The 24,725-nt window shown below is 45.7% G+C and overlaps 1 protein-coding gene across 1 annotated transcript in view; it reads right to left on the bottom strand.

Moving 5' to 3' along the window:
• The window catches only part of LOC117051056 (neural-cadherin-like), a 187,689-nt gene that overhangs the window by 35,287 nt on the left and 127,677 nt on the right, over nucleotides 1-24,725 (bottom strand). The window contains exons 2-3 of the mRNA XM_033157107.1: nucleotides 2,979-3,176; nucleotides 1,382-1,607 (exon numbers count right to left, since the gene is read on the bottom strand). Of these exons, the coding sequence (XP_033012998.1) occupies nucleotides 1,382-1,607; nucleotides 2,979-3,176 (424 nt within the window). The remainder of the gene's footprint in view (nucleotides 1-1,381; nucleotides 1,608-2,978; nucleotides 3,177-24,725) is intronic.

The following is a 24,725-nucleotide window of genomic DNA, read 5'->3' as shown; positions in this document are numbered from 1 at the left end:
CCCATTTGCACTGACAAGGCGTCATCTGAAAGCCAGATATGTTTTAATGTTTCCTTTTCTTTCCACAATTTATATACCGCTTGAATACCGTATTCTCTAAGCACTGTACAGTAGGGCTGAAACCAGGGCCATCTTAAGGGGATCGGCCGCCCTGGTGCGACGATCCCCCGGCGCCCCCGGTAGGCCGCCTCTCCGCCCACCTCCCTCCCGTGCTGGCTGCCCCTCGGGAGGGGGGGTGGGCGCCCGGTATGCCGGCGGGCTCGCGGGGGCGCCCCGGGGGGCCTGCTGCCCTGGTGACCACGCCACCCAGCCCCTATGATGAGACGGCCCTGGCTGAAACGATGCAATGAAGATGAAATCTGCTTAAACTAACTATAAAATCGGAATCCTGAAACCAAAAGGTATTTTGTAGACTGCCAGAAGTTCAAAAGGGAGGTGAAGGGCCCTTCTGCTCTTACTCAGAAGGGGCTTCCATATAAATTGGCCCACAATACTGAACTTACAGCTCCTGCAGTATACAAGTTGTGTGTCTGGACCATGTTGGGGTCACTAATAGTGATTCTTTCGAAGGCCTCAGTGACTTAGCTGGGATATAACTGAGCAAAAGAGACTCATTAATTGAGGGGTGGAAGGAGGATTCAGACTGAGAGGGACATCTGCTTCCTTCAGTTTTGGCCTCTTCACACACACACACCCCCAACACAAAATGGGGTACTATCTGTAGTTTTGAGTGCCTTCTGGTGGAGGCCCTCTTGAGGTCAGGAGATTTACTAGACAACAATGGCTACGCTTCAGTTATTTTATTCCCCCCAGTCCCCTGGAAAAAAGCATCATTTTGGGGCATTGTGGGAAATTAAAATGGCTGCTCAGCCAACAAGCATGAGGGGCTCAGGGTGGGCACTGGTACAAGTGGCACTTAGAATAATAGAAATGTAGTACTGGGAGGGGTACCAAGGATCATCTAGTCTAACCTTCTGCAACTTTTCACAGCTCTGGGGCACAGCAGCTGCCTGGATGTGCCAACTACTGTATGTGTATCTACTTCCAGTATTCCTGTCCCCCATCTGTTCCTTAGACACAGCTCAGTTCCAGCTACAACAAAATTATGGAACTTTATTAGCTTATTTTCAGTGCCTTGAGGTTTTCTGTTTGCACTATTCAACCTTTTGATTAAACCAATCGACCTCCTGCTTGTGTTGTCTTCTGTAAGGAGTTCCCCAATTCAACATAGTAATTTAGGACTCACAATTTATTAACAAGCAGCACACATCAGCTGAACTTAAACTTTTCTTTCTCACTGATAAATCTAACTGAAGAGGCCTGCTCTCAAAATGCCATTAAAAGTGCAGGGTACATCCGTCATCACAATTTTGGCACTCACGGTTCTCCCAGTGGCAGATTTTCAGGGACGTAAACGGAGTACGACGTGTTGGCAAACTGTGGCGGTCGACGTCCGGCGACTACAGACACTGAGGCTGGGGAACCCTGGCGCCCTGGTTTGTCAGCTGCCAGCACAGTCAGCAAATATTCCCTCTCCTTCACCAGAGGCAAACCGGTTGTTTTGATCCAGCCAGTATCTTTTTCAACTTCAAATCTGTTCTCTCCACCTGTGAAGGAGCAAAAAAAAAAAAAAAAAAAAACCAACCACGTTCAGGAACGTGGTCAACAGGTCCATATTTTGAAGTGGGTAACTGGTTTAACATTAGGGTCCCCCTCCCCATGCTTTCAATCTATTGGGGGCAGGCTCCTTTGGAAGGAAGGGGCTGGATAGGGACAAATAAATATATAACCACAGGAGCTATCTCCACCGCTTAGCGGCAAATGTTCACTTGAAGGTTCTGACATGACCAGGAACTCGGGGTGGGAGGGGGGGAGAAATCAAGTTTCTTAACAGCTTGTAAGTGGCTCCTGGTTAGTTCAAGGAGGTAGACAGGAGTCAGCAGCAGATGGCATGGTGAGGCAAAGGCTGACACCCCAACAGATGAGTAGTGGCTTCTTTCCAGAAGGGGTGAGTGAGGTGGCAGCAAGGCTAGTGGGTCCAATTTTCCTGCTGAGCCAATCTGCTGGGGTCCTTCGCAGAGAAGCTTGAGATGCATTTATCTACAGGTGAAACAGGTTGCACCTGGGACCTTCTGGATGCAAAGCATGTGCTCTACCACTGACCTACAGCCCCTCCCTCTCATTCACCCCTTAGGGTGAACGAGACTCCACCAAGTTCAGTCTGCCCTCAGCCAGCCCACCAGCTGCCTGCATCCTTACTAACAATTAGTCTTGGGCAGGCTTCCTCAACCTCGGCCCTCCAGATGTTTCTGGCCTACAACTCCCATGATCCCTAGCTAGCAGGACCAGTGGTCTGGGGTGGTGGGAATTGTAGTTTCAAAACATCTGGAGGGCAGAGGCTGAAGAAGCCTGGTCTTGGGGGGTGGCAGTGACTGTCAGCTTCCTCTTTCTCCTCTTAGTGTTGTCTCTGTAGAACTCAGCAGGAAAGTGGAGAATCATAGAATCATAGAGTTGGAAGAGACCACAAGGGCCATCCAGTCCAACCCCCTGCCAAGCAGGAAACACCATCAAAGCATTCCTGACAGATGGCTGTCAAGCCTCTGCTTAAAGACCTCCAAAGAAGGAGACTCCACCACACTCCTTGGCAGCAAATTCCACTGCCAAACAGCTCTCACTGTCAGGAAGTTCTTCCTAATGTTTAGGTGGAATCTTCTTAGGTGGAACTGGGCTTTCTGTTGCATCTGCCTGTCTTTGACTCTGGCGCCACCTGCTGTTGGCCTCCCTGCTTTTTACCCTTGTGGTCCCAATGGGCACCAGTCTCCACTGTCTTTAAATAATAGCTAATTTGACCGGGTTTTGATCAGAATGGTGTTGTAGAAATAAATACCAAAAAAGCCCCACCAAGTACAGGAGGGGGGAAATCCACAAATCCACACAGAAACACTCCACCTGTGCTTTCAGAAGCTGCATGCATTTACCTTCCACCAGAAAATACTCAACGGCTCCATTTTCATCTTCATCTTGATCCTTAGCCAAGAGCTTGTACACTTTTGTGCCTGCTGCAGCTTTAGGGGAAACAGTTGCTAGGTAAGGGAAAGGCTCCATGGCCCATTCAGGGACATTGTCGTTTACATCTGTCACTGTGAGGTCCAAATGCACCAGGTACCAATTCTTTCCTGTTGGTTAAGAGGGGAAAAGAGTGTTAGCATGAATGGACTTTTCAAGGCAAGAAATGTAGTGTTACGAGGTTTTTGGGGGGAATGGGGGGGGAAGTAGGCTGCATGCCAAGACCCTTCTAACCCCTGGATCCAGCAAGTGTTTAAATATAAGCCAGGGTAGTTTCCTGAGGGGGTGATCACCTTGGTGATGGGCCATTAAGTGGGACAAAGGAATAGGCTTGAGACTGGAAAATGGGTCGGACCCCTTAGGCAGAAGGACAAATCCAGAGCTGAAATTTGCAGTGATGCGAGTCAAAAGAAAAGCAGCAAGCTGGAGACAGAATCTGACCAATGCTTGGTTTCTGTCTGAATCCAAGGCTAAAGCTCTCTCTCTTTTGCAGTTTTCACATCTCTACACATGTAGGTCATCTATCAAAGCATATACTATATTTTTCACTTGTTTGGTTAGTTTGTGTGACCTAACAACTGTCGACGGTCGACTTTGGAGAGTTTCCTGCTACCTGTGCACAAGAAACTCATACCCTCTAATATTCCTCAGATCAAAATAGGGACTTTTCTCACTTACCCACAACTGACCCTCCTCGACCCCACATTTTTTTGTGTGTGTTTCCTCCCCCCTCGAGCATTTCCTGTCGGAAGAAGAGCGAGTGCCACTAGTACCACAACAACGGGACACAGCGCGCGCACACACACACACACACACACACACCCTCCACCATCCTGAGAAATATCCTTAATCCCAATTTTATTTTATTTTCTTCTTTGGGAGCTTTATAAAAAGAAAAACACACACACACCAATAAATGAATTTTAGAAAAAGGTAAGATTAGACACAGAACCACAAAGCCATATATATATATATATATATATATATATGGACTCTTTGCACTTTGCTATTGCCTGGCATCCACCAAGAGCCTCTAAGAGCAGCAGAAGCTGCCGGCCCTTTTCCTGCTCACTCTGATCTCTGTAGTGTCTCCGCACTTGCGCGAAGAATCGGTGGCAGTTTCTGCCGCTGCCGTGGAGATGGCCACAACTGGGCTGGTGTACATCGTAAAGGAATTCTGGATGATTACGGCTGGTGTGTGGAGCACTGCGGTGTGTGGGAATGCCCATTTGCGCCCTCCACAAGGGGGCCATAATGCCTCGATTGGCCCTCAAGTTGAACAGAGAACTGCTAAAACGGCCTCCGCATCTGTTGCCATCTTGAATTATTTCTCAGCACGCTTGAAGTCTGCCGTTGCAGGAAACGTTCAAAATCTGGGGGCGCGACCGCTGCTGCTGCTGCTGCTGCGTTCTGGACAAATGGTGTGCAATTGCAAGCATCCTATACAGAAAGAAGCACACACTCTCGGCGCACTGAAAAGAACACCCCGCTCACTCATACAGAGTGCTCTAAATATAAACCTTTGTCACATACCCTTTTATCTCGTAAACAGTATAATCTTCTTGTGGTACTCTTAATATCCCTGAAGCACCTCTAGGGCAAGCAGTATAATACACTTGCTTTCCTTCTCAACTACCTCCCCGCTGCCGTGGTGGGGGTAGAATAAGAATCTATGTGGCTGGGAAGTGTATTTTTTACTTTGTATATGGGAGTTTTACCCTTTACAGTAGATTTCCAGTGATACCATTAGAGTAGGACTTTGGGGAGGGTCCCCCCCCCAAAAAAACACAACAGGGTATTTTGAAGCGCAGTAACACATAACCATCTAAAAGGGTTATGTGCACTGACAGCCAGTGTGGTGTAGTGGTTAGTGGGAGAGACCAGGGTTCAAGTCCCCACTCAGCCAAGAAGCTCGCTGGGTCAGCCACTGTCTCTCAGCCTAACCTACTTTGCAGGGTTGTTGTGACGACAAAATGGGAAGAGGCAAAAACCACGTACGCCACCTTGAGCACTATGGAAGAAATGTAACAGGTGTAATAAATGAAGAGACAGGACAATGGAATCCAAAGTCTAAAACTAATTTCACCCAATGAATACCTCTGTTTGTCCTTCTGTTTATCCATCAGGGATCTGTACAATTTGTCACATGGTAAGAGGTCTGTCGGGATGTCTCACGACAAGGTAGCAAGTTTAGCATGTACTATCATAATCTGATGTCTATAAACAACCAGTAAGTGGATTCCGGTTAGGAAAATTCCCTGGCGCAGTGATTAACTATGCCAAGTTTCTGAGTACAGACTCCAAAGCATTAACCTTTTATAACCCTTAAGTACTTTCTGTCCTTTCTAAAAATATAAGGGTGGCATCCTCAACCACCCACCACCCCACATCCACAGAGCTGAGCAAAGTTATGTCCGTTGCACCGCAATGAAACTGGTTTTTTTTACAAGTGTGAAGGTTAAACTTTGTTCAGACCACAAAATCCTTTTTGATAATTTTCTGTGTGGATTTGGGGGCCCATAAGTAAGCAGAGAGATGCAAGACGCAGAGGGTGAGGGAGGCAGCTTGCAAAAAAAAAAAAAACTAGTACAAAGTGCAAGAAAGCTCCGTCCACTTTTGCACCACTCCACTCCTATGCAAGTGTGAATTTTGCTCCTGCAGCTCATGAGCAGAGGCAGCCCACATGGTTTCTTCCTGATGTTTTGGACTACAGCCCTGGCTGCTGGCTATGCTGTCTGGGGCAAAGGGCATTCTACATTGGCTACCCCTGTCTGACACACTCAGCAGAAGCTGCAATGTGATGGACAGGACTGCCTAGGAGAGGCCAAGGACCCATGGGGTGGGGATGGGGAAAGCATGGGGTGAGCATTTTTAAATTAAGATGCCCATCCCGTAACCACTTCAAACACTTTCAAGCAATTTTTAGTCCGCTGGAGAATGTTTTGAAGCTCAGTCAAATGCAGAGTGGAGCTGGGGGGTTTTGCAGCACCTTTTAAAATTGGTGAAAACCACAGCAAGGGGAGACCGTTCTTGTGCTTGGGTCCTGCTCACGGGTTTCCCCAAAGGCATCTGGTTGGCCACTGTGAGAACAGGATGCTGAACTAGATGGGCAATTGGTCTGATCCAGCAGACATCTTCTTACGTTCTTAAGATGGTTTAACAAAATTGATGGGATGCTGTTTTGGACGTTTAAAGGCTTTCATGTGTCGTTGGGACTAGTGTGCTGGAAGAACCCCGTCTCTTACCCATACGTCAAGATCTTCAGTTGAGGGCCCCACTACCATCAGAGGTTAGCCCAAGATGTACTTCAAGTCTGTGTAAATAAATACTATTTTATCTGCATTTACCTTGGCGTTAATTGATCATCGCTAATTCCCTCCCTATAAGCAAGAGTGTACTGGCACTGATTAATTGGCAAGAAATATAGAGTGCAATCATCATTCTGGAACACTTTCTGCAGATCAAGCTAAAAAAAAAAACAACCCCAAATAATTCTTCTCCATGAATACATGTGTAAATAAGAAGAAAGGAAATCCTGGGAGCCTTCTCAGTGACAGCCCAGATGTGGATTGCACTACCCAGAAAGGTTTGGCTTCATGGTCCTTTTTCACCAGGCAAAGCCTTAAAAAAAAACCAAAAAAAAAACCCCTAGGTTTTTTTAAATGCATTTTGAAGACTGCTGTTTTATTCTGCTTTTACAATTGTGTGACTCCCCCCCCCTTTTTTGTTTTTACATTTTTAGTCTTTTTGTAAACCATCCTGGGAATGTGATTGAAGGACGGCATGAAAACATTTATAAATTAATAAATAGCCTCTCCATTGATTTCAGCAGAGAGCGTGCTGAGGAGGGCTGGTGGGCAGCAGCAAAACATCAGCCTACCAGAGAAAACCCTCTCGCCCCCACGTTTACCTCCTGAAATCAATGGACACCGTAGACCGCTTCAGGAATTACATACTCATTAAGCAAACACTTGTGGGGGTGAGTACGACTGTGTAAGCTCCAACCTCTATCAACCCCCCCCCCCACACACACACACCTTTTCAGTCAGCCCTGCAATGGTCCTCCACAAGTTGGAGGGTGATCTTCTGAGCCAGGGAGCCCCCGCTTGCACATTTTTAAAAGTTAGTGGGTGAAGGTTCTGACATGTATAGGTAGCCTTCATGAGCACAGGAGGGGGCCCTGCCACTTCAAAAAGTCACCCCCTAATTCACAGAAGACAGCAACAGGGGTTGGAGCTATTTATGCATTATTATTATTATTATTGTTGTTGTTGTTGTTGTTGTTGTTGTTGTTATTATTATTATTATTATTATTAATGCATTTAATTTATACCCCACCCTTCCTCCTGATGGAGACCAGAGCAGCAGACAGATACACAGTTTAAAAACAAGAACATTCTGAAACAGGTTAGAACATTCTAAAAATGACAGCTAAAAACAGTCTTCCATCCAGTGATCTTGGGGCTGCCAGGAACAGTCTTCTTCAGCCACCAAATGTCTGGGTAAAGTTAGTGAGGGTCCACTGTGGTTGGTACTGAGGAAGGCACTTGTTTAGGTATTTGGGTCCCAAGCCATTTAGGGCTTTGTATGCTAGCACCTATACCTTTAATTGGGCCCTGGCAGTTCACCAGCAGCCAGTGCAGGGCTTTCAGGACCAGTGGCACAAGGTCCTATCATGCTGCCCCTCTCAGCATCCAAGTAACTGTACTAGCTGCAGCCGCTGAACTGTCTTCAAGGGCAGCCCCGTATAGAGCACATTACAGTAGTCCAAGCAAAAAAAAATTTAACTAGGAGCATGGACAATTGAGACCAGGCTATCCCGGTCCAGAAATGGCCTCAGCTAGCCCCCTTGTCCTCACTGCTTCCCTCGTATGTTTACTTAACGTGCCTCCATTAGTTTCAATAAGCAGATTGCAAACTGTGCACAGAGGGGAACAAATTATCGAGGATTTGCGAGCAATTTGGAGGGTGGGGAAGTGTTTGCAAAGCTCCTCAAGGTCTTGCAAGCTTTTCACGGAGGCTGCTCCCAAATCCCTGGCAGTTTTCAAAGTGAACGGACAAGGCTGTTCTCCTGTTCCTAACACACAATTTGCTGGCCTGTAAATCTGCGCTTTTAAATTGTCCAGCAGGACCCAGAGCAGGCCACCCTGTCCCTCGTAAACCGAGACACAATCACACTGCACTCTTAAACCTCCTTATTTATTGCAACTGTTTATATATCCAGCCTTTCAGGATACGGATTTCTCCCAAGGCAGCTTGCAAGAAACATTACCCTACATTTAAGACCACAACGAAGCATCATAACAAGTATATAAATAAAATATTAAAGTACCAAAGAAAAAAGTCATCAGTACCTTTCCCAAAGGGCTGTTGGTGGTAGCATGGCTGGAGACAACTACAGCGCCCAAGATTCTTTGGCTGGGGTGCTTTAACTGTACCGTATGGTGTGTATGGAACTCCTCCCACCCTCCCCTGTGTGGCAATGCTGAAGTGAGAAGCCTTTTAGAGAAGATCAAGCCAAGTGTGTGCAGGATATGAACACCCTTCACACATTTGCAGATGTGCAGCTCTTGAATGAGAGTAACGGTGTTACATCTGCCCATTTTATTGCACGGAAATTATCTTCCGATTGCATCAGTTGGAATGGGAAAATTGGGACATTGAAACTATGTATGCAAATATGCAGATAAAAAGGTAAAGGACCCCTGGATGGTTAAGTCCAGTCAAAGGCGACTTGGGGTTGCGGCGCTCATCTTGCTTTCAGGGCGAGGGAGATGGCTCTTGTCCACAGACAGCTTTCCGGGTCATGTGGCCAGCATGACTAAACCGCTTCTGGCACAACAGAGAACACAGTGCACGGAAATGCCCCCCCAACCCCCGCGCAGCAGTACCCATTTATCTTATGGTGCTCCAGCACCCATTATGGTGCTGGAGGAGATTCTTGAGAGTCCCATGGACTGCAAGAAGATCAAACCTATCCATTCTCAAGGAAATCGGCCCTGAGTGCTCACTAGAAGCCAGATCCTGAAGTTGAGGCTCCAGTACTTTGGCCACCTCATGAGAAGAGAAGACTTCCTGGAAAAGACCCTGATGTTGGGAAAGATGGAGGGCACAAGGAGAAGGGGACGACAGAGGACGAGATGGTTGGACAGTGTTATCGAAGCTACTAACACGAGTTTGGCCAAACTGCGGGAGGCAGTGAAGGATAGGCGTGCCTGGCGTGCTCTGGTCCATGGGGTCACGAAGAGTCGGACACAACTGAACGACTGAACAACATATGCTTTAGAACTGCTAGGTTGGCAGGAGCTGGGACACAGCAACGGGAGCTCACCTCGTCATGGGGATTCGAACCGCCTACATTCTGATCAGCAAGCCCAAGAGGCTCAGTGGTTTAGACCACAGCACCACCCACATCCTTACGCGAACATGTGGAACACGCTAGCTAGAGACTCCTCAGTTGGCTGGCCCCTGCACCTGGAAAAGACTATGGCCACTTGCAAATCCAGCCCCACTTCCCACAAACTATAACAGTGGCATCTCTGACTTCCTCCTGAACCACCCACAGCAACACAGAGATTCAGACAGGGCTGCACATTTCTGTGCCGTGGCCTACAAACACGACCAGACAAGTTGTGGAAACAAATCTCACAGTGCCTTGGAAAGCGTAAGCCGACAAGGGCTTGCCAGAGGACTGAGGAAGCGATGAAGGGACTGACACGGACAATAATGTATAATGCATGCAGGCAAAGGCATGTGGAGGGATTTCCAAGCCACCCTTGCAGGGGAGAGAGGCTGCCTTACATTAAGCAGCACCAGCAGCTGTTCTGAAGGGTGTTCTTCGTTCATGCTGGTTAATTCAATCTGTGCTCTCAAATAATTAAAGCTCTTTAAAAAGAAAAAAAGAACTGCAGGGCAATCCTGCAGGACGTCTGAGTTTGTGTGTGGAAAACTGGCCAGGTATAAAGGTGGAAAGCAGAATGCTGACTTAGAACTACCCAGCAAACCATGTCCAAATTAAATTAATTGTTTTATTATTTGGTTAATTGGAACCAACGATTGAAAGAACGATCTTCCTCTCCACACACAGGGGCCCAAAGCTGAAAGGCAGAAAGTGTGCCCTGCTTGCAGTCCCAAAGCATCTAACAGGAGAATGCCCTCTGCTCACTTTCTCCAAGATTTAGGAAGAGCTTGATAACATCCCAGAAACACAGCTGGTAACTTCCTTTGGCCCTCCTTGTATCACATCACTACTGTTGTGAGCTCTGGCCTTCTGCCAAAGTCCACATCATTTTACTTGGGGCAGGGGAGGGAAGGAGTGGCCAGCATCCATTCCACACTGGGGTTCTTAAGCCAGCCCTGATATGCATAAACCATGTTGATATTGGGCGTGTGTGTGTGTGTGTGGAAAGACATGCACAAGAGTAGCAAGGGAGAGAGTAGAGTCTTGCTGGTAAAAGGATCCCCTGCAATAAACAGCGTTAAACAGGAGGTGTGTGGAAATGTACCCCAAAAACATGACACTAATGTTATACAGGGTGAGTCTTTTAAAAGAGGCCCCATGGAACATGTGTACTCTGTATCCGCAGGGCCTCTTTTAAAGGACTCACCCTGTATATTGTCATTGCTCTGAACACACAATTCCCCGCTTGAAAACCCTACTCTCACTTCCTGTCTCCTCTTGGGCTCAGCACACACTCATTCTCACCTTCAAAGCCATCCACAGCCTTGTTACACACACACACACCTTGTATCCCGATGCAAAGAGGAACATCAGAAGCTGCTTCATGTCTTTTCTATCACACACTACCTGATCCTTTTATCTTTTTTATTTTGATTTCATGTGTTTCTGTCTTGTTTTGCATTTAAATCCTGTTCATAATTTATTACTGTAAATTACTCATGGAAACAAAGAATCAATGCAGGAGTCTCAATAATCCCAGGCAGATGCTCATCCAACCATTGCTTAAAAACCTCCAACGAAGGAAAGTAGTCCATTCCCCCATCCAACAGCTCTTGCTGTCAGAAAGTTCTTCCTAGGGAACTTTTATGTTACGGGGCAGAATACAAAGTTCATTAATAAACAGATTAAATAAACTGGAGGTGCCTGGGATTGAATCTGCATCCTTCTGCATGCAAAGCAGGTACTCTACCACTGCTCATGGCCTTGACTTATTCAGCTCCACCACCCAAAGGTCTCCGCTTCCTTCAAACAGCTCCACTCTTCCTCATTTCTCCTTTTGCCAAGAACTGCATCCCACAACACCTGTGTGATGCCATCTCACTCCTTCACTTACTCCATTTCTCACCTTTTCCAAGATGTGCAAACTTAGCCTCCATAACATCCACCAATTTTCCCCCAACATCTAGTGCCCTTTGGATGTGGTCTGACTACAACTCTCATCAACCCTGCTCACTAGTTGAGGCTGATGGGAGTTGTGGTCCAGAACATCTGGCACCAGGTTGGGGGAAGACTGCCCTAATCCAACTAAACCGAAGTACATGCATATGAAATGAATTTGCATTTTACCTCTGTTTTCTCTGGCCACCATCTCCTTTGGTTCCCTCCATTGTGTTGATTCATACATTGTAAGTAAACTGAGGGAAAGGCCTCTCCTCTTTGACACTATGCAGTGCTGGTGCTCTAACAGCAAGAAAAAACTTTAATAAAAGCAGTAGTAGCAACAATACTAGCCATGGAGATCACACTGCTGGTTCCACAAGCACGTTCTGTTCCCATTGCAGACCAGCCGGAGGAGAGCCAAGAACAAAAAAAAGGTTCAGCAATGCTGAGGACTGCTGGGGCTAGCGAGTGACTGGAAACACAAACATCCATCTTGCTCAAAAGTCTTCTTGTGTGCAAGCCCTAGGGCTGGGCGATATATTGAACAGTTTGAATTCCATATCACGATATTAGTTTCATAATTTTTGACCTGGCAATATATCACAACTCATGAGGGGGTGTGTGTGCGTGTGTGTGTGCTATGCAAAAATCACAACGCGGGAAATACCATGAAGCCAGCCAATGCCTCTGTATCGCTTCATCCTTATTTCAGACGTCGTGATATATCGGTATATCGCGATATTTAGCTGGTGATATATCATGATGTTGAAAACCAGAAATTGCCCAGCCCTAGCAAGCCCTGAAAGCATGCTTACCGATGGCAGTTGCTACATTATGCTAATCACACACCCACATAACGATGTAGCTCATTTATTAGTGGGTTCCAAGTGCTTCAAGGAGTTAATGTTTAATTCTATCCAGGTGGTGCTTCTAAGTGCTAAACTCTAAATTTAATTTGTGTGTGTGTGTACACACACACACACACACAAGACACACAAGAGAACATGGTGAAGCTCCCTCTTAGCTACCCAGCTGAGGAAGGTCAGAAGTCACCATTTGTTTGGAATTTATTCTGGTACATTGTTTTCAAGTGGCTTGCTTTTAAAGATGTCATCACTGGAGCAAAATGAGCCCCCTTTCACACTGGGGGAGAGAGGAACTTTATCAAACTAACGAGATTAAGCTTGAACCTTGAACTGCAGCACACAGACTTCAGGACTATGACAACAAAGTGTCAAATCAAAAAGGGTGTTTTTAGCCTACGGGGCATCATTTTTCCCCCATTCCTGCTCTCAAGGATCTTCAGGACCATGACGACTGCTAAGTTCTGCTGGCAGAAAACTTGAGAGAGAGAGACAAATGGAAATATTTTTTTTTATTAAAAAAAAAACCAAGAGGAGTTTGACCTTTAATTTCTGTTGCCAAAGGACAGAAATTTGTCATCTCCCACCCGCACCCGGTTTCTTTGCAACAAACAGAATGCTTGCTATGAATCTGAACAACTGGCACAAAGCATGCATGTTTTGAGTTATTACTCTGGCTTGAAGGTCTATAATTATTGATGACAGCTGGTCTTTCTTGTCCAAGCTAATTTTGCTGCAGTGTTGGGATTCTCGTACCGCTGCACAGCCTGGGTTCTGCAACAGACTCTCACCCACACGGAAAACACAGTGTCAGGTGGGAACTAGACAGGATAGCCAACGTGGCTGCTGCTGCAAGAGAACCACAGTCCTGGATCCCTACCTCATTGGTAGCTTCCAGTAATACGAAATGCATGGCAAAATAAACTACGGAACTCTCTCCTACAGGAAGGCCGCCAACTTGGGTGGCTTTGAAAGAGGATTAGATAAATTCATGGAGGAGAATAAGGCTATCAATGGCACTGCTATCCACGATGGCACTGCTCAGCCCCCAACATCTAGAGGCAGCAATGCTTCTGAGTATCAGTTGCTGAAAACCACAGGAAGAGAGAGTGCTGTTTTGCTCAGGTCCTGTTTGCAGGTTTCCCACTGGGGCACCTGACTGACCACTGTAGGAACAGGATGCTGGGCTAGATGAACCATTGGCCTGATCCAGTCTTATGCTTGAATATCCCCAACATACGGCAACCAATTAAGCATAATTATATTGCATCATGCACTACTCTGTGGCACTAGATCAACTTTTGCCACCCTGGCAATTGCTGCATCAGCTGTTTTAGGGGCAAGAAGAGACAGAGAGCTGCTGCTTTCAGAAGCAGTCACATTTTCCTTGTATAATTTCAGCCTCAGGCGTACAAGTTCGTCATAGAAATCTGCCTTATACCAGGTCAGATCCCGGTACAGAGCTCAGTTTTGTCTACTCTGACTGGCAGCAGCTCTCCAGGATCCAATTCAGAGGCCTTCCCCATCACCCTACTGCCTGGTTCTTGTAACTGGAGATGCCACAGGTTGAATCTGGGATCTTCAGTATGCAAAGCATTTCTATCTCCACCATTCTTTGATATCTCTTTGGCATCTTCTCTAGTGTATGATTTTCAGTAAATGTATTTTCTTGCTCCTTATTAAACTTTATGGCTCCAGAGACTCCCTGTTCCCATCCTTCATCAGTCAAGGCAACTCATTTTCCAAGAACAAAAGAAGAGCCTGCTGGATCAGGCCAATGGCCCATCTAGCCCAGCACCCTATCCTCACAGTGGCTAATAAGATGCCCCAATGGGAAGCTCATGAGCAACACCCAAGCACAAGAGCAGTCTCTCATCCTGTGGTTTCTAGAAACTGGCATAAAGCAAGTTATGAAGTAGTTTATATCTACTTTATCTCATGACAGTAGGCTGCTATAGGAGTATTTATCAAGATACAATGCACAAAAAGAGTATTTCCATACTAGCTAGACTATCTGGATTCTCCAAACGCATCATGCAAGTGTACCCAGCAGTAAGTCCAAACAAAGTTAATGAAACCTGCTCTCAGGTACATTTACACAGCATTTCAGATTAGTTCCAATCACTTTGACAAAGCAAGTTTTTATTTGAATCTAAGTAACATGTTTGGATCACACCTTTCCTTGACAGGGTCATGAACTCAACCCTGAGCAGTGGTTCAGTCTCTGAACCAAGGGGCAGTCAGATAGATCAGGAGGACCAATGGCACAAGCAATGGGCATCCTGAACCCAGGTTCAGATCCCAACCTGGAAATTCAGCCCATCAGCTGGGAGATCTTCAACCAGAGATCCTTGAACTGGGAGTCCCAAAGATAGCAAACCATGGACTAGATTCTTCTGAGGGACCAACTCCCTGATGGGAGTCAACAGAGAGATGAACAAGTGATAAGCTCCAGGTCTGCTCCTGTAAAGCCTTCACTTCTCAGGAACAGGGTGGAACGGGGTGGGGGAGAAACACACAGGAGGAGAACATAAGGAAGGGATGAGGAATCTGGGCCCCTCCAGATGTTCTTGAACTCCATCAACACCAGAAAATAAGGTAGATGGTCAGATATGATGGGAGCTGGGGTTCAACAGCAGCTGGAGAGCCACAGGTTTTCCGTCCCTGGTATAAGGGCTCAGTTGAGTCCAAGGCCAGGGGTTCCCAAACTGTAATCTACAGATCACTAGAGTTCTGTGAACTTCAGGTGCTCCGTAGCATATCTCTAAAGATGCAATCATACACATCTAGCACAGTGCATTACAATTGCTACAACAGGCAGAAAAACTGAGTGTTCTACCAAGACCCTCACTAAATTTCAAATGGTTCATGGGCCAAAAAAAGGTGGGGTGAATCACTGCCCTCAGCATCAGAGCATTTGAGTACATTGGCTGCTTAGAACTATCCAAGGTCCTGAAACTCCTGCCTGGTCTTATCTACCACCCTAATGGATGTTGTTGTTCAGTCATTCAGTCACGTCCGACTCTTCGTGACTCCATGGACCAGAGCACGCCAGGCATGCCTATCTTTCACTGCCTCCCGCAGTTTGGCCAAACTTATGCTAGTTGCTTCGAGAACATTGTCCAACCATCTCATTCTCTGTCTTCCCCTTCCCCTTGTGCCCTCCATCTTTCCCAACATCAGGGTGTTTTCTACCCTAATGGATAGATTCCCTGTAAATGAACCAACCCTTTAAACGGACCAACCCTCTCCACTTCCCTTGAGATCCTTTCCTAGGCCCCTGGGCTCCTTCTTGCTGTCAGATCAAGTAGCCAAACCAGATACTAACTAACCCCCTCTCAGTCTTAACCCGCTGGCTCTTGGCCTCTGTGACAAGTGGCATCAACAATTTGGCCCCCTATGTGACCAAGAGGCAGGAGAGCCACAGGAAATAGTACCATGTTTACTCCACACCACAATGAAGCTATAAATCTACAGAGCAGTAGTTACTACAGTTTTACTACCGGAGCTAACAATGCCAAGAGCAAACAGGAACAAGAATAAATAATGTATCTTATTAGTAGTAGGCTAAGAAGAGGACCTTTAAGTAACAGGCAAGGCATGGATGAAGAGAAGCCACAGGCTTACAGTGAGTTAGGGGCAAATCAGAAAGAGTCCAGCTGCTGTATCAGACCAAGGCCTATCTAATCCAGCATCCCTGCTTCCTACAGCAGGATCCCTTTGGGAAGCACACAAGCAGAGCACGAGGGTGATAGCACTTTCCCACTGTTGCTACCCAGTGGCTGGCATTCAGAAGTCTTGCAGGTAGTGCGTGGTCATCAGGACGAAGTGCCCTAATTCATGCAACCTTTATACCCCACGTCATGCAGCCTGTATTAAACCAGAGTGCCCTGGGCATGCAGACCCCTAGTTATTTATCTATCTATCTATTCATATCTCACCTTTCAATATAAAAACATTCTCAGGAAAGCAAACAGAACAAACCAAACAGGAAGCAATGAACACAACAGTAATAAAACACCGATATATTTATAAATATAAATACTGAGCCAGGCAACAAGAAGTATCTCTTCAGTGTTCAAGAATAAATGTCAGCCGAGCAAAAACACTGAAGGAAAGGACGGAGCAAGGGCTATGAGGGGGTGTGGCCTAAGATGAAGGGAAGTGGCTGTGGAGTAGGTAAAGTTTGGGGAAATCCCAAGAGGCTAATCCTTTCTCCACGCAGCAAAGTGTCTTGGGGCCTGCTAGGAAGAAAAGGAAGAAAATAAGGGACCAGAATTCGTCCGTTTCTGATAGCTTTGGCTGTATTGCATCTAAGACAAAGGTAACGTTTTTGCAATGTTTTTTGGGGGGGTGAGGGAATTATGTCTTCAAATCAGCAATAAGTATTCCAATCATATAACTGATTAAACTCATCTGGGGTGGGTGGGGGAGCTCTCTTTAATAGGTTAATTGCTGTTTCCACAGTCTCAGAGTTTAGAATTTGCCTCTAGACATGTCAATGCACTATGACAAATTATTAAAGATGTTGTCTGTCTTCAAAAGCCCACATATTTTCAGACTTCTGATTTCATTAGCCTTGCACCAGTTTAGCCTCCTCCCCAAAGAAATTGCTACGAATGTTTCATTAAAAAAGATTTCCTTTTATATATCAGGAATACTCAAAGTCATTATAAATATAAGCTTCTGTGTATCAATATAAATTAAGGGGGATGACAGCCTCATTGATTTAATAGGGGGAAACTGACAACACAGAATGTTTTAGTCGAGTGAACATGTATTCACAATGAGAAACGACGAGCAGCCTCGAACACAGCATTACTCCGGAATTCAAAGAAACAACAAAAAAAATCATTGCGGCTCTGAAATCAGTAGTTAAAATCAGTGCAGCTTTAAAGGTTCCATCTGCCATCTTGATTCAAATGGCTCCCACTTGTATACAAAGACAGACAAAAGCCTGCTCCTTGATCTCAAGAACTATCATGCAAAATTTGGTCACAATTTCTCAAGAGACATCCGAACAGACAAACAACTTTCCAAAATATACAGAGCAAATAATGTCAGTCTACAAAAGCCAATGCATTTTCAGACTTCTGATTTCATTAGTCTTCTACCAGTTGAGCTTTCTACTCTTTTTTTAAAAAAATGCTACAAATGCTTTATAAAATATTTTCTTTTATAAATCAGGAACACTCAAGTCACTAGAAATAAAAGCTTCTGTGCATCAATATAAATTAGGGCAAAATGACAACCTCACTGATTTTAATGGGGGGAAACCTGACAATACAGAGCATTTTCCCTGAGTGAACATGTCTTCACAATTATAAACTATATTCCGCCTTCTTTTATTTAAGTGAGGGAAGAGGTATTGTATTACTATGATTAAACAATAATGGCTGAGAAGTCAGGTTGATCCTGGCATTTTTAGGTCATTTCGATTGTTTTTATTTTAAGGATTCTAAAGGCAACCAAAGTCTTACAAGTCTCCCAGTCAACATTTCTAGCCAAATGTAACATCTACAGCACCTCAACAAATTAAAAAGAAGAACTTTACTTTTTTAACAGTATGTTATTCACAGTCATCTGCCAACATTTGTTCTTGCATCAACTGTACGGAATAAATAAGTTTTACGTAAAAGGTTTCCATTAGACATCCCTGTCGAGTATATTTAATATGCATGCATAGCTGCAGTTTAGATTTTAAAGTGTGATTAGAAAATGGCTCTCAAGTCTAACTATTTCATCTGCTTTAATGAATTTGGAAGTTGTTGTAGTGTGTGGCTCACAACGCCAAGGTCGCGGGTTTCATCCTCATTCGGCCACCTGCATATTCCTCCACTGCAGTGGGTTGGACTAGATGATTCTTGGTTCCCCTTCCAACACTGGTTGCTGGTAGCTACCAGCAACTCAGCAGAGCTGAGGAGTGGTGGGTTGAGACTAGAGTTCTGATTACAATGGGGTGGGGGCAGAGGGAAAGATCTAAATATCTGAGAGACTGCCTCCTTCCCTACAGATCTTTGTGGGTGTTTGACAAATTCATGGATGGCTAATGCTCGGCCCCTACAGTTGGAGGTAGCTACGCTTCTGAATATCAGTTGCTGGAAACCGCAGGGAGGAGGGGAAAGGCCTCTTGTGCTCAAATCCTACTTGCTGGTTTCGCACAGGCAACTGTTTGGCCACTGTGAGAACAGGATGCTGGATTTGATGGGCCACTGGCCTGATCCCTTAGGAGGCCATCTTGGTAGTTCCACCACCCTCAAGAGCTTCAGGTGTGTATAACTGGGGAGGGGGCCTTCCCAGTGGCAGCCCCAAAGTTGTGGAGCTCCCTCCCCACAGGATGGGGCCTGGCAATCTCCAGCTTTTGGGGAACACTCTTTGGCCTGGCCTTTGACACGTGAGGTGTGTGTTTTGGGGACCCATCCTATCCCTGTGACTTGGTTCATCTGTTTAATGCTGGATGTTAAATTTCTGTAACCCACTCTGGTATCGGCAGGTAAAGGGAAGGGAATAAACTTTTGTTGTTGTTATTGCTGTTGTTGTTATTGTTGTTATCCTAGGCATTTTAAGCCTTAAAAAACAAACAAACCCCACACTGCCGCTACTGCTTGATGCTTGAATTTTATCTTGCTATTGTTACTGTTGGGTTTGTTTTACGTACTTATGTACCCCAGCATCTATATGGATAAAGGGCAGGTTAATAAATATTTTAATTAAGAATGCTGCTACTTTAAAGACCAGTCATTTGTCTGGGCGCTCACAAACACTCCGGTTCTCAACTAGCTCATCTGTACATAAACAGAAGTTTCAAAAGTAACACCAAAGTCTCTGCTGTGTTTTCACCTCAAGGAGACGGATCCCTGTAGATCATTTTTTGGTGGGGACGGGGGATCAAGGACTGCACTGACCCATGGTCAACGCACCAAGGCTCACGTGTCAAACAGTCATGACCCAAAATGATAAGGTGGGTGTGACTGAAGGGTAACCGTGAATATTGCCTTTGTTTTATTTTTATTTTAAAGTAAAATAACAAATGTAGGGGGGTGTATTGAAGCGGTTGCAAAACCTTTGGTATCACAAAATGACAGAAGGGGCATTTTTAAAAGAGCATTAATTCTTTTTGGGAAGGAGGAGGTGGCATCACAGCAAGAGGCCTATGGGATTAGATTGTTCAAAATTTGGAGGAATGTGGAGGCTGGGGGGGGCACAAGAGACCTCTTGGTGGCCAGATGCAGCCAACAGCAGGTGGGTTAGCTACCCCACCTGTTGATGCCATTCATCTAAGTTTTCCCACTCCTTTCAAAAGTGGGGAGATGAAAAACAACAACAACTGTACAGTCGAACAAGCAAGGTCAATAGTTCTTAATAGACCAGCTGAGAGTTGGAGTAAAATGGCGTGAGGAAAACTGCTTTCATGTCCAGGCAAATGATAAAACAAACAAATAAGAGTAATGCATGAGACTCAGGGGATTGGGGTAGGGGTGGGAGAAAGGACAATATATATAAGGGGAACTTTTGCTTCAGTATGAAGAGAGACCGATCCACCAGGACTACTGCAATGAATGAGAAAGCTGCATGCGCATTCCAACAGCTACCAGTTCCTGCTCCAAAAACCTTAAAAGGAAAACAATGTACACTTGTCAGCTGCAGAAATCCAGGCTGACAGTGACTGATTTTCGCTCTCAAGTCCTGTGCTCTGCTCATTCATAAAACATAATGCCTTCCGAAGAAATAAAGGCAGGCCCTGCTCTTTTCCCAGGCAGCTTACCTTTTACTCGTCGTAGGTAAAATAATTTCACTTTGTCACGTCCCTGCTCTTTACTCTCCCGTCTTGCTTTTAAAACCCGAAGTGCTTAAAAATAAACTAGAAGCTAAAAGCAAACGGGAAAATATTGCTAGACAGGAAAACCCCCAAATCCCAAACGTCTCAGAATTTAGAGGCAGCTCGCAGCGCTGAAAGTTTTCAGGCTTCAGGCAACATTCAGTGAATCAGATACTGTGCTCATCTCCTGCTTAGAAGGGAGGGAAACAAGTCACTGAAAAACTCACTGCTCATTGTTTGCCCATTTAATCCAAAATCATTACTCCCAGCAACAGGTCTCCATCACCTCCTACCCTAACCTTTTGGCTGCAGATGACCGAGCCCGAGACCTTCTGGGTGGAAAGCATGTGCCTTGCCATGAAGCTTCAGCTCCTGTTCTCGGTTTACTACTGTAAAACTGCAGGTAAACAGGGCTTTCCTCAGGGGTCTCCTCTTTGCTTCCATCTCCACTGCCAAATGCAGCAACAACAACCCCACCTCTGCAGATGCAGTAGAGCAATGATTCCCTAATGCACACAGCGGATGCAGGATGGTTTCTACAACAACCCTTCAGTCCAGGCAAGACCGTGATGGTGAGGTCCAACCAACATGGCCAGTATCCAACATGAATGGAGGACGCAGCCAAGAACACATCCCAGAATCACCTGCAATGCTCACGGTGGGGGTTGCATGACAGATGAACGGTAGTACCTTGGCAGGCGACTCCCTGGTAATTTAATGAGCTTTAATAGCTTAATGAGGGCGAGCTAAACCACCGTGGCTTTCTTTGCTTCTGTTAGCTGCAATGGTGGTGAACAAACTGAAGGGTTATAGTTAGGAGCAGTAGCGACTTCTCCAAACCTGCTCACGGCTGGCCTGCACAAGCAGAAAATGCAAAGGATTCGCCCACTTTTTTGTATTCGGTTACAGCAGGGTGGTCCAACACATGGCTGGAGGGCTGCATGAATTTCTCAAGGCTTTTTTATGGCCCTTAGCAACATTTGACACACATGCACGCGCACACACACCACACCGCCCTTGTGTTGCCTTCCCAAAGCCACGTAAGGAAGGTGCCGGGCTTTGGGAAGGAGGCACAAACCTTTGGCAGGATCCTAGAGCCCTCCCATCTTCTTCTCAAAGCTGGGGAAGTGGCCAACTAGGCTTTGGGGAGGAGGCATGAGGGCTTGGTGTAAAATGTTGGGCCGCCCTGTGTTAGAGGTTCTTAAGCAGAGGCTGACCAGCATCCATCTTTCAGAGATGCTTCAGTAGTGCATTTCCTGCATCGGCAGGAGGGTGGACTAGATCAGGGCCCCAGGATATTCCAAGGGGGTATAGGTAGATGAAAATTACATAAATGGGGGACCACAGCACAAGGCTAGGGGACCACAGAGAGAAGTGAGAAGAAAATAATTCATGATTGGCTGGCTATCTGCTTGGCAAATCACAAGCAGGTAAGGAGGAGGCCTGCCAGGGGGCCGCCTAGTGCTTCTTTTTTGCCACATGCATTTTCTTGGAGTAGTCCTGGTTTGTACTGTACAATCACTGAGGCTTCCGTTTGGACCACTGCTTGTAGCTACCGCCAGTGATGGGCCAGGCAATCCACAAGGCAATCCATCCCAGCGCCTAGCAGATCAGGGCCTTCGGATGTTGGTGAGAAAACGCAGGGTGCAATCCACCCACAGCGCCACCCGGTACTTTGGGGAACCTTAAAAACTAAAGAATTCACTGTGGCACAAACTTTTGTAGAGTCGATTTCATGGACCTTAAAGCTTATGTACTATAAATTTGTTTAATACTTGCTTTTGCTGCAAATGGGCCAACATGGTTACCACTCTGGAACTCCTTCCAAAGTTGTTCCAAAGCTTATTCCAAAGAGTGCCAAAGCTCAAACTGTTTGGCAAACTTCAAACTAATCTTCACAGAGAGGATGCAAATTTGAATGTTGCATGAGATACCCCTATTTGGAAAGCACTCAAAATTGTACCATCTGACACTCTGTGATGCATCACCAGTTGGAAAGCTGCAGCGCTAGCCAAATCCATTAGCACAACAAAAGTGTTACCCTCAAATAGGTTTCCCCCTCACAATTTCAACAGTTCCCATAATATAAGACAAGAATTAGTACAAGAATTGCCAAAAGCGAAATCATTAAAAAAATATTTGGCGGTGGTGCTAAGCGTCCTCTTCCCCACCTGCCAATTTTTATTTTTTTTAATAAATCTAATTTCTGTATCCTTTTCAAAAGAAAACACTACGGGATCCACAAATCCTTAGCACTTTAGAGAGACCCTGAAGAAGTCACAAATCATTGAGCAAACATTACAGGGCAGATTTGAGATCAAAGAAGGCTAATGGAAGAAGAGAGGGCAGGATAAGCTGCATTTTAACTATTTAGTAGTCATTTCAAGTGAAGCTAACATCCGTATCACTGGTCTCACAACTTGCTCGCCCTCCCATTTGAAATGTTGCAAACCAGCTTTAGGAGCCAGGCAGACTATAACCCATATGCTCTGCAATTTACATCTGTCACCAGATTAAACAGATTTGTGCTGAAATTTAGTTAGATCTGGAGGAAAAGCTGACGACTTCTACAGAAATTAAATGTTTGTAAGAGGAAGGGAAAAAAAACAGCCAGCAGGTCTATAAAGCTTAGGTGCTCAAATGTAAACAGTTTCTCAAAGATGTTTATAATCTGACTGCCTGCAGTAAGAGATGTCCTATCTAAATCTCCTGTATGCATAAAACTCTTTAAGGCAGCAAAGAGAACGCTTTGTTTTCTCAACTTTCCACATACATATATTCACTTGCACTGAAAGTGAGCAATACACCAGAATGACAAACCACAAAAAGAAGAAATGCGTTTACAGATTTATTTATTTTTTCTCTGAAGTGTTTTCTACCCTGCTCTGCAGCTGAAAAGAATACCAGGGAGGCTTAGGGGTCCTTGAAACGGGAGACGGTCCCTGCCTTGGAGCTTACAACCTAAGACGCAACATAAAAAGAAATGGGGAAGTCGGAGCAACTGACAGAAGAACAAACCAGAAGCAGGATCACAGCTAAGACTCGGTGGAAGGCTTGAGCACTGCCACTTGGGAAGGGAGATGGGTGTAATGGCTTAGCTGCAAAAATGCAGGACTGTAGCTCAAAGGTCAAGAGTGTGCCCTGCGTGCAGGAGTCCCAGGTTTAATTCCTGACATATCCAGTTGAATGGGCCACAGGAAAGGTGACGAGGAAAAGCTTCCCCAACATGGTGCCCTTGAGATGATCTGCACTGCATCTCCCATCAGCCCCAGCATCAGAAAGAACATTGTTGCACCAGCTGTGCAAATGTTTATCGAATAGGTTTTAATGCATAGTGTTGCTTTCCTCACCTACAATGCGGGCTACACGTGTGCACTGAAGAGACTGGAAACTGGAGACCCTAGAACCTGTTTCTCCACTTAGACCTACATTTGTGGAAGTGGTGGCAATACACCCAGGTCATGGTGGTGGACAACACCAGCACACCCTGCTGGAGGCTGGACTCTGCTTCCTAAATCACCTGATCTGTGGATACAGTGATGTTTCATCCTCTTCCTTCTCTCCTTCAACACTGCCTCTGTTTCTGGGTCAAGCTATGAACAGGTCAGGACTTTAAAACATAAGAATGTAAGACACCCTGCTGGATGAGGTCAAAGGGATCCATCTTGTCCAGCCTCCTGTTCTCACAGTGGCCAGCCTGTGGGAAACCAGCAAGCAGGACTTGAGCACAAGAGCCTTCTTTCCCCTCCTGTGGCTTCCAGCAACTGGTATTCAGAAGCATTACTGCCTCCAGCTGTTCAGAGCACAGCCATCATGGCCAATGACAGCCATCTCCTCCATTGTCCACGCCTCTGTGTCCAAGCCTTCTGGGTTATTGGCTGTCCTGTGGGAGTGAGTACTGTGAGAACTGCATATTGTGTAAAGAAGTAACACTCAAAATAACTGAGGTTTGTTTTTGGCTGTGCTGTGATTTCCTACCATGGGAGATGGACAGAAAATACTGCAGGGAGTTTCTGAACGAGAAGAAAACTATGAAGACGACAGTGGGAGCTGTAGTGAGCTACAGCTTTGGATTTTGGGGGGCGTGCCCCACCTTGCCCTGAACACAAGCCTCCCGTCAACAACCAACACAGCTAGCGTGGGGCTCTGGCCCCAGATTAAGCTCATAATCCTTTGCATTCATTAAAGTTAAAGACTTGATGTGATAAAATATTCAAATACCAGAGCTGGTTTTCCTCCGCAACATACACGGTGCTTAAGAGATACAAATATGTGCTTAAATAAAATATTGCAAGATTGGCGTTACCTATTCTGGAGAACATGCCAAACATCACCCCAAGCAAATCCCTTGGAAAGAAAAGGGAAAGGGGATGGAGCGGGGGAACGGGAGGGGATTACGAGGCTAATGCGGAGGGATGGAGAGAGGTCAGAGGAGCCTGAGATGACAGAGGATTAGAGGAGAAAGGATCTTCCCAGTATCCCACCCAGAGGTGGATGGAAATCAGGCTCCTTCTCAAAATTAAAATGTCAGGGCAAAGGCATCAGTGCTCATTCCACAGCTAAAGCTCCTTCCATGGGCAAACTGATGAGTTGTGCCAATCAAATACTGCTGCCAGTAAGTAGCACAGATACAGGC

This window comes from Lacerta agilis, chromosome 8 (assembly GCF_009819535.1).
Source record: "Lacerta agilis isolate rLacAgi1 chromosome 8, rLacAgi1.pri, whole genome shotgun sequence".
Taxonomy (NCBI): Eukaryota; Metazoa; Chordata; class Lepidosauria; order Squamata; family Lacertidae; genus Lacerta; species Lacerta agilis.
This window is presented reverse-complemented; position numbering and strand designations above follow the sequence as displayed.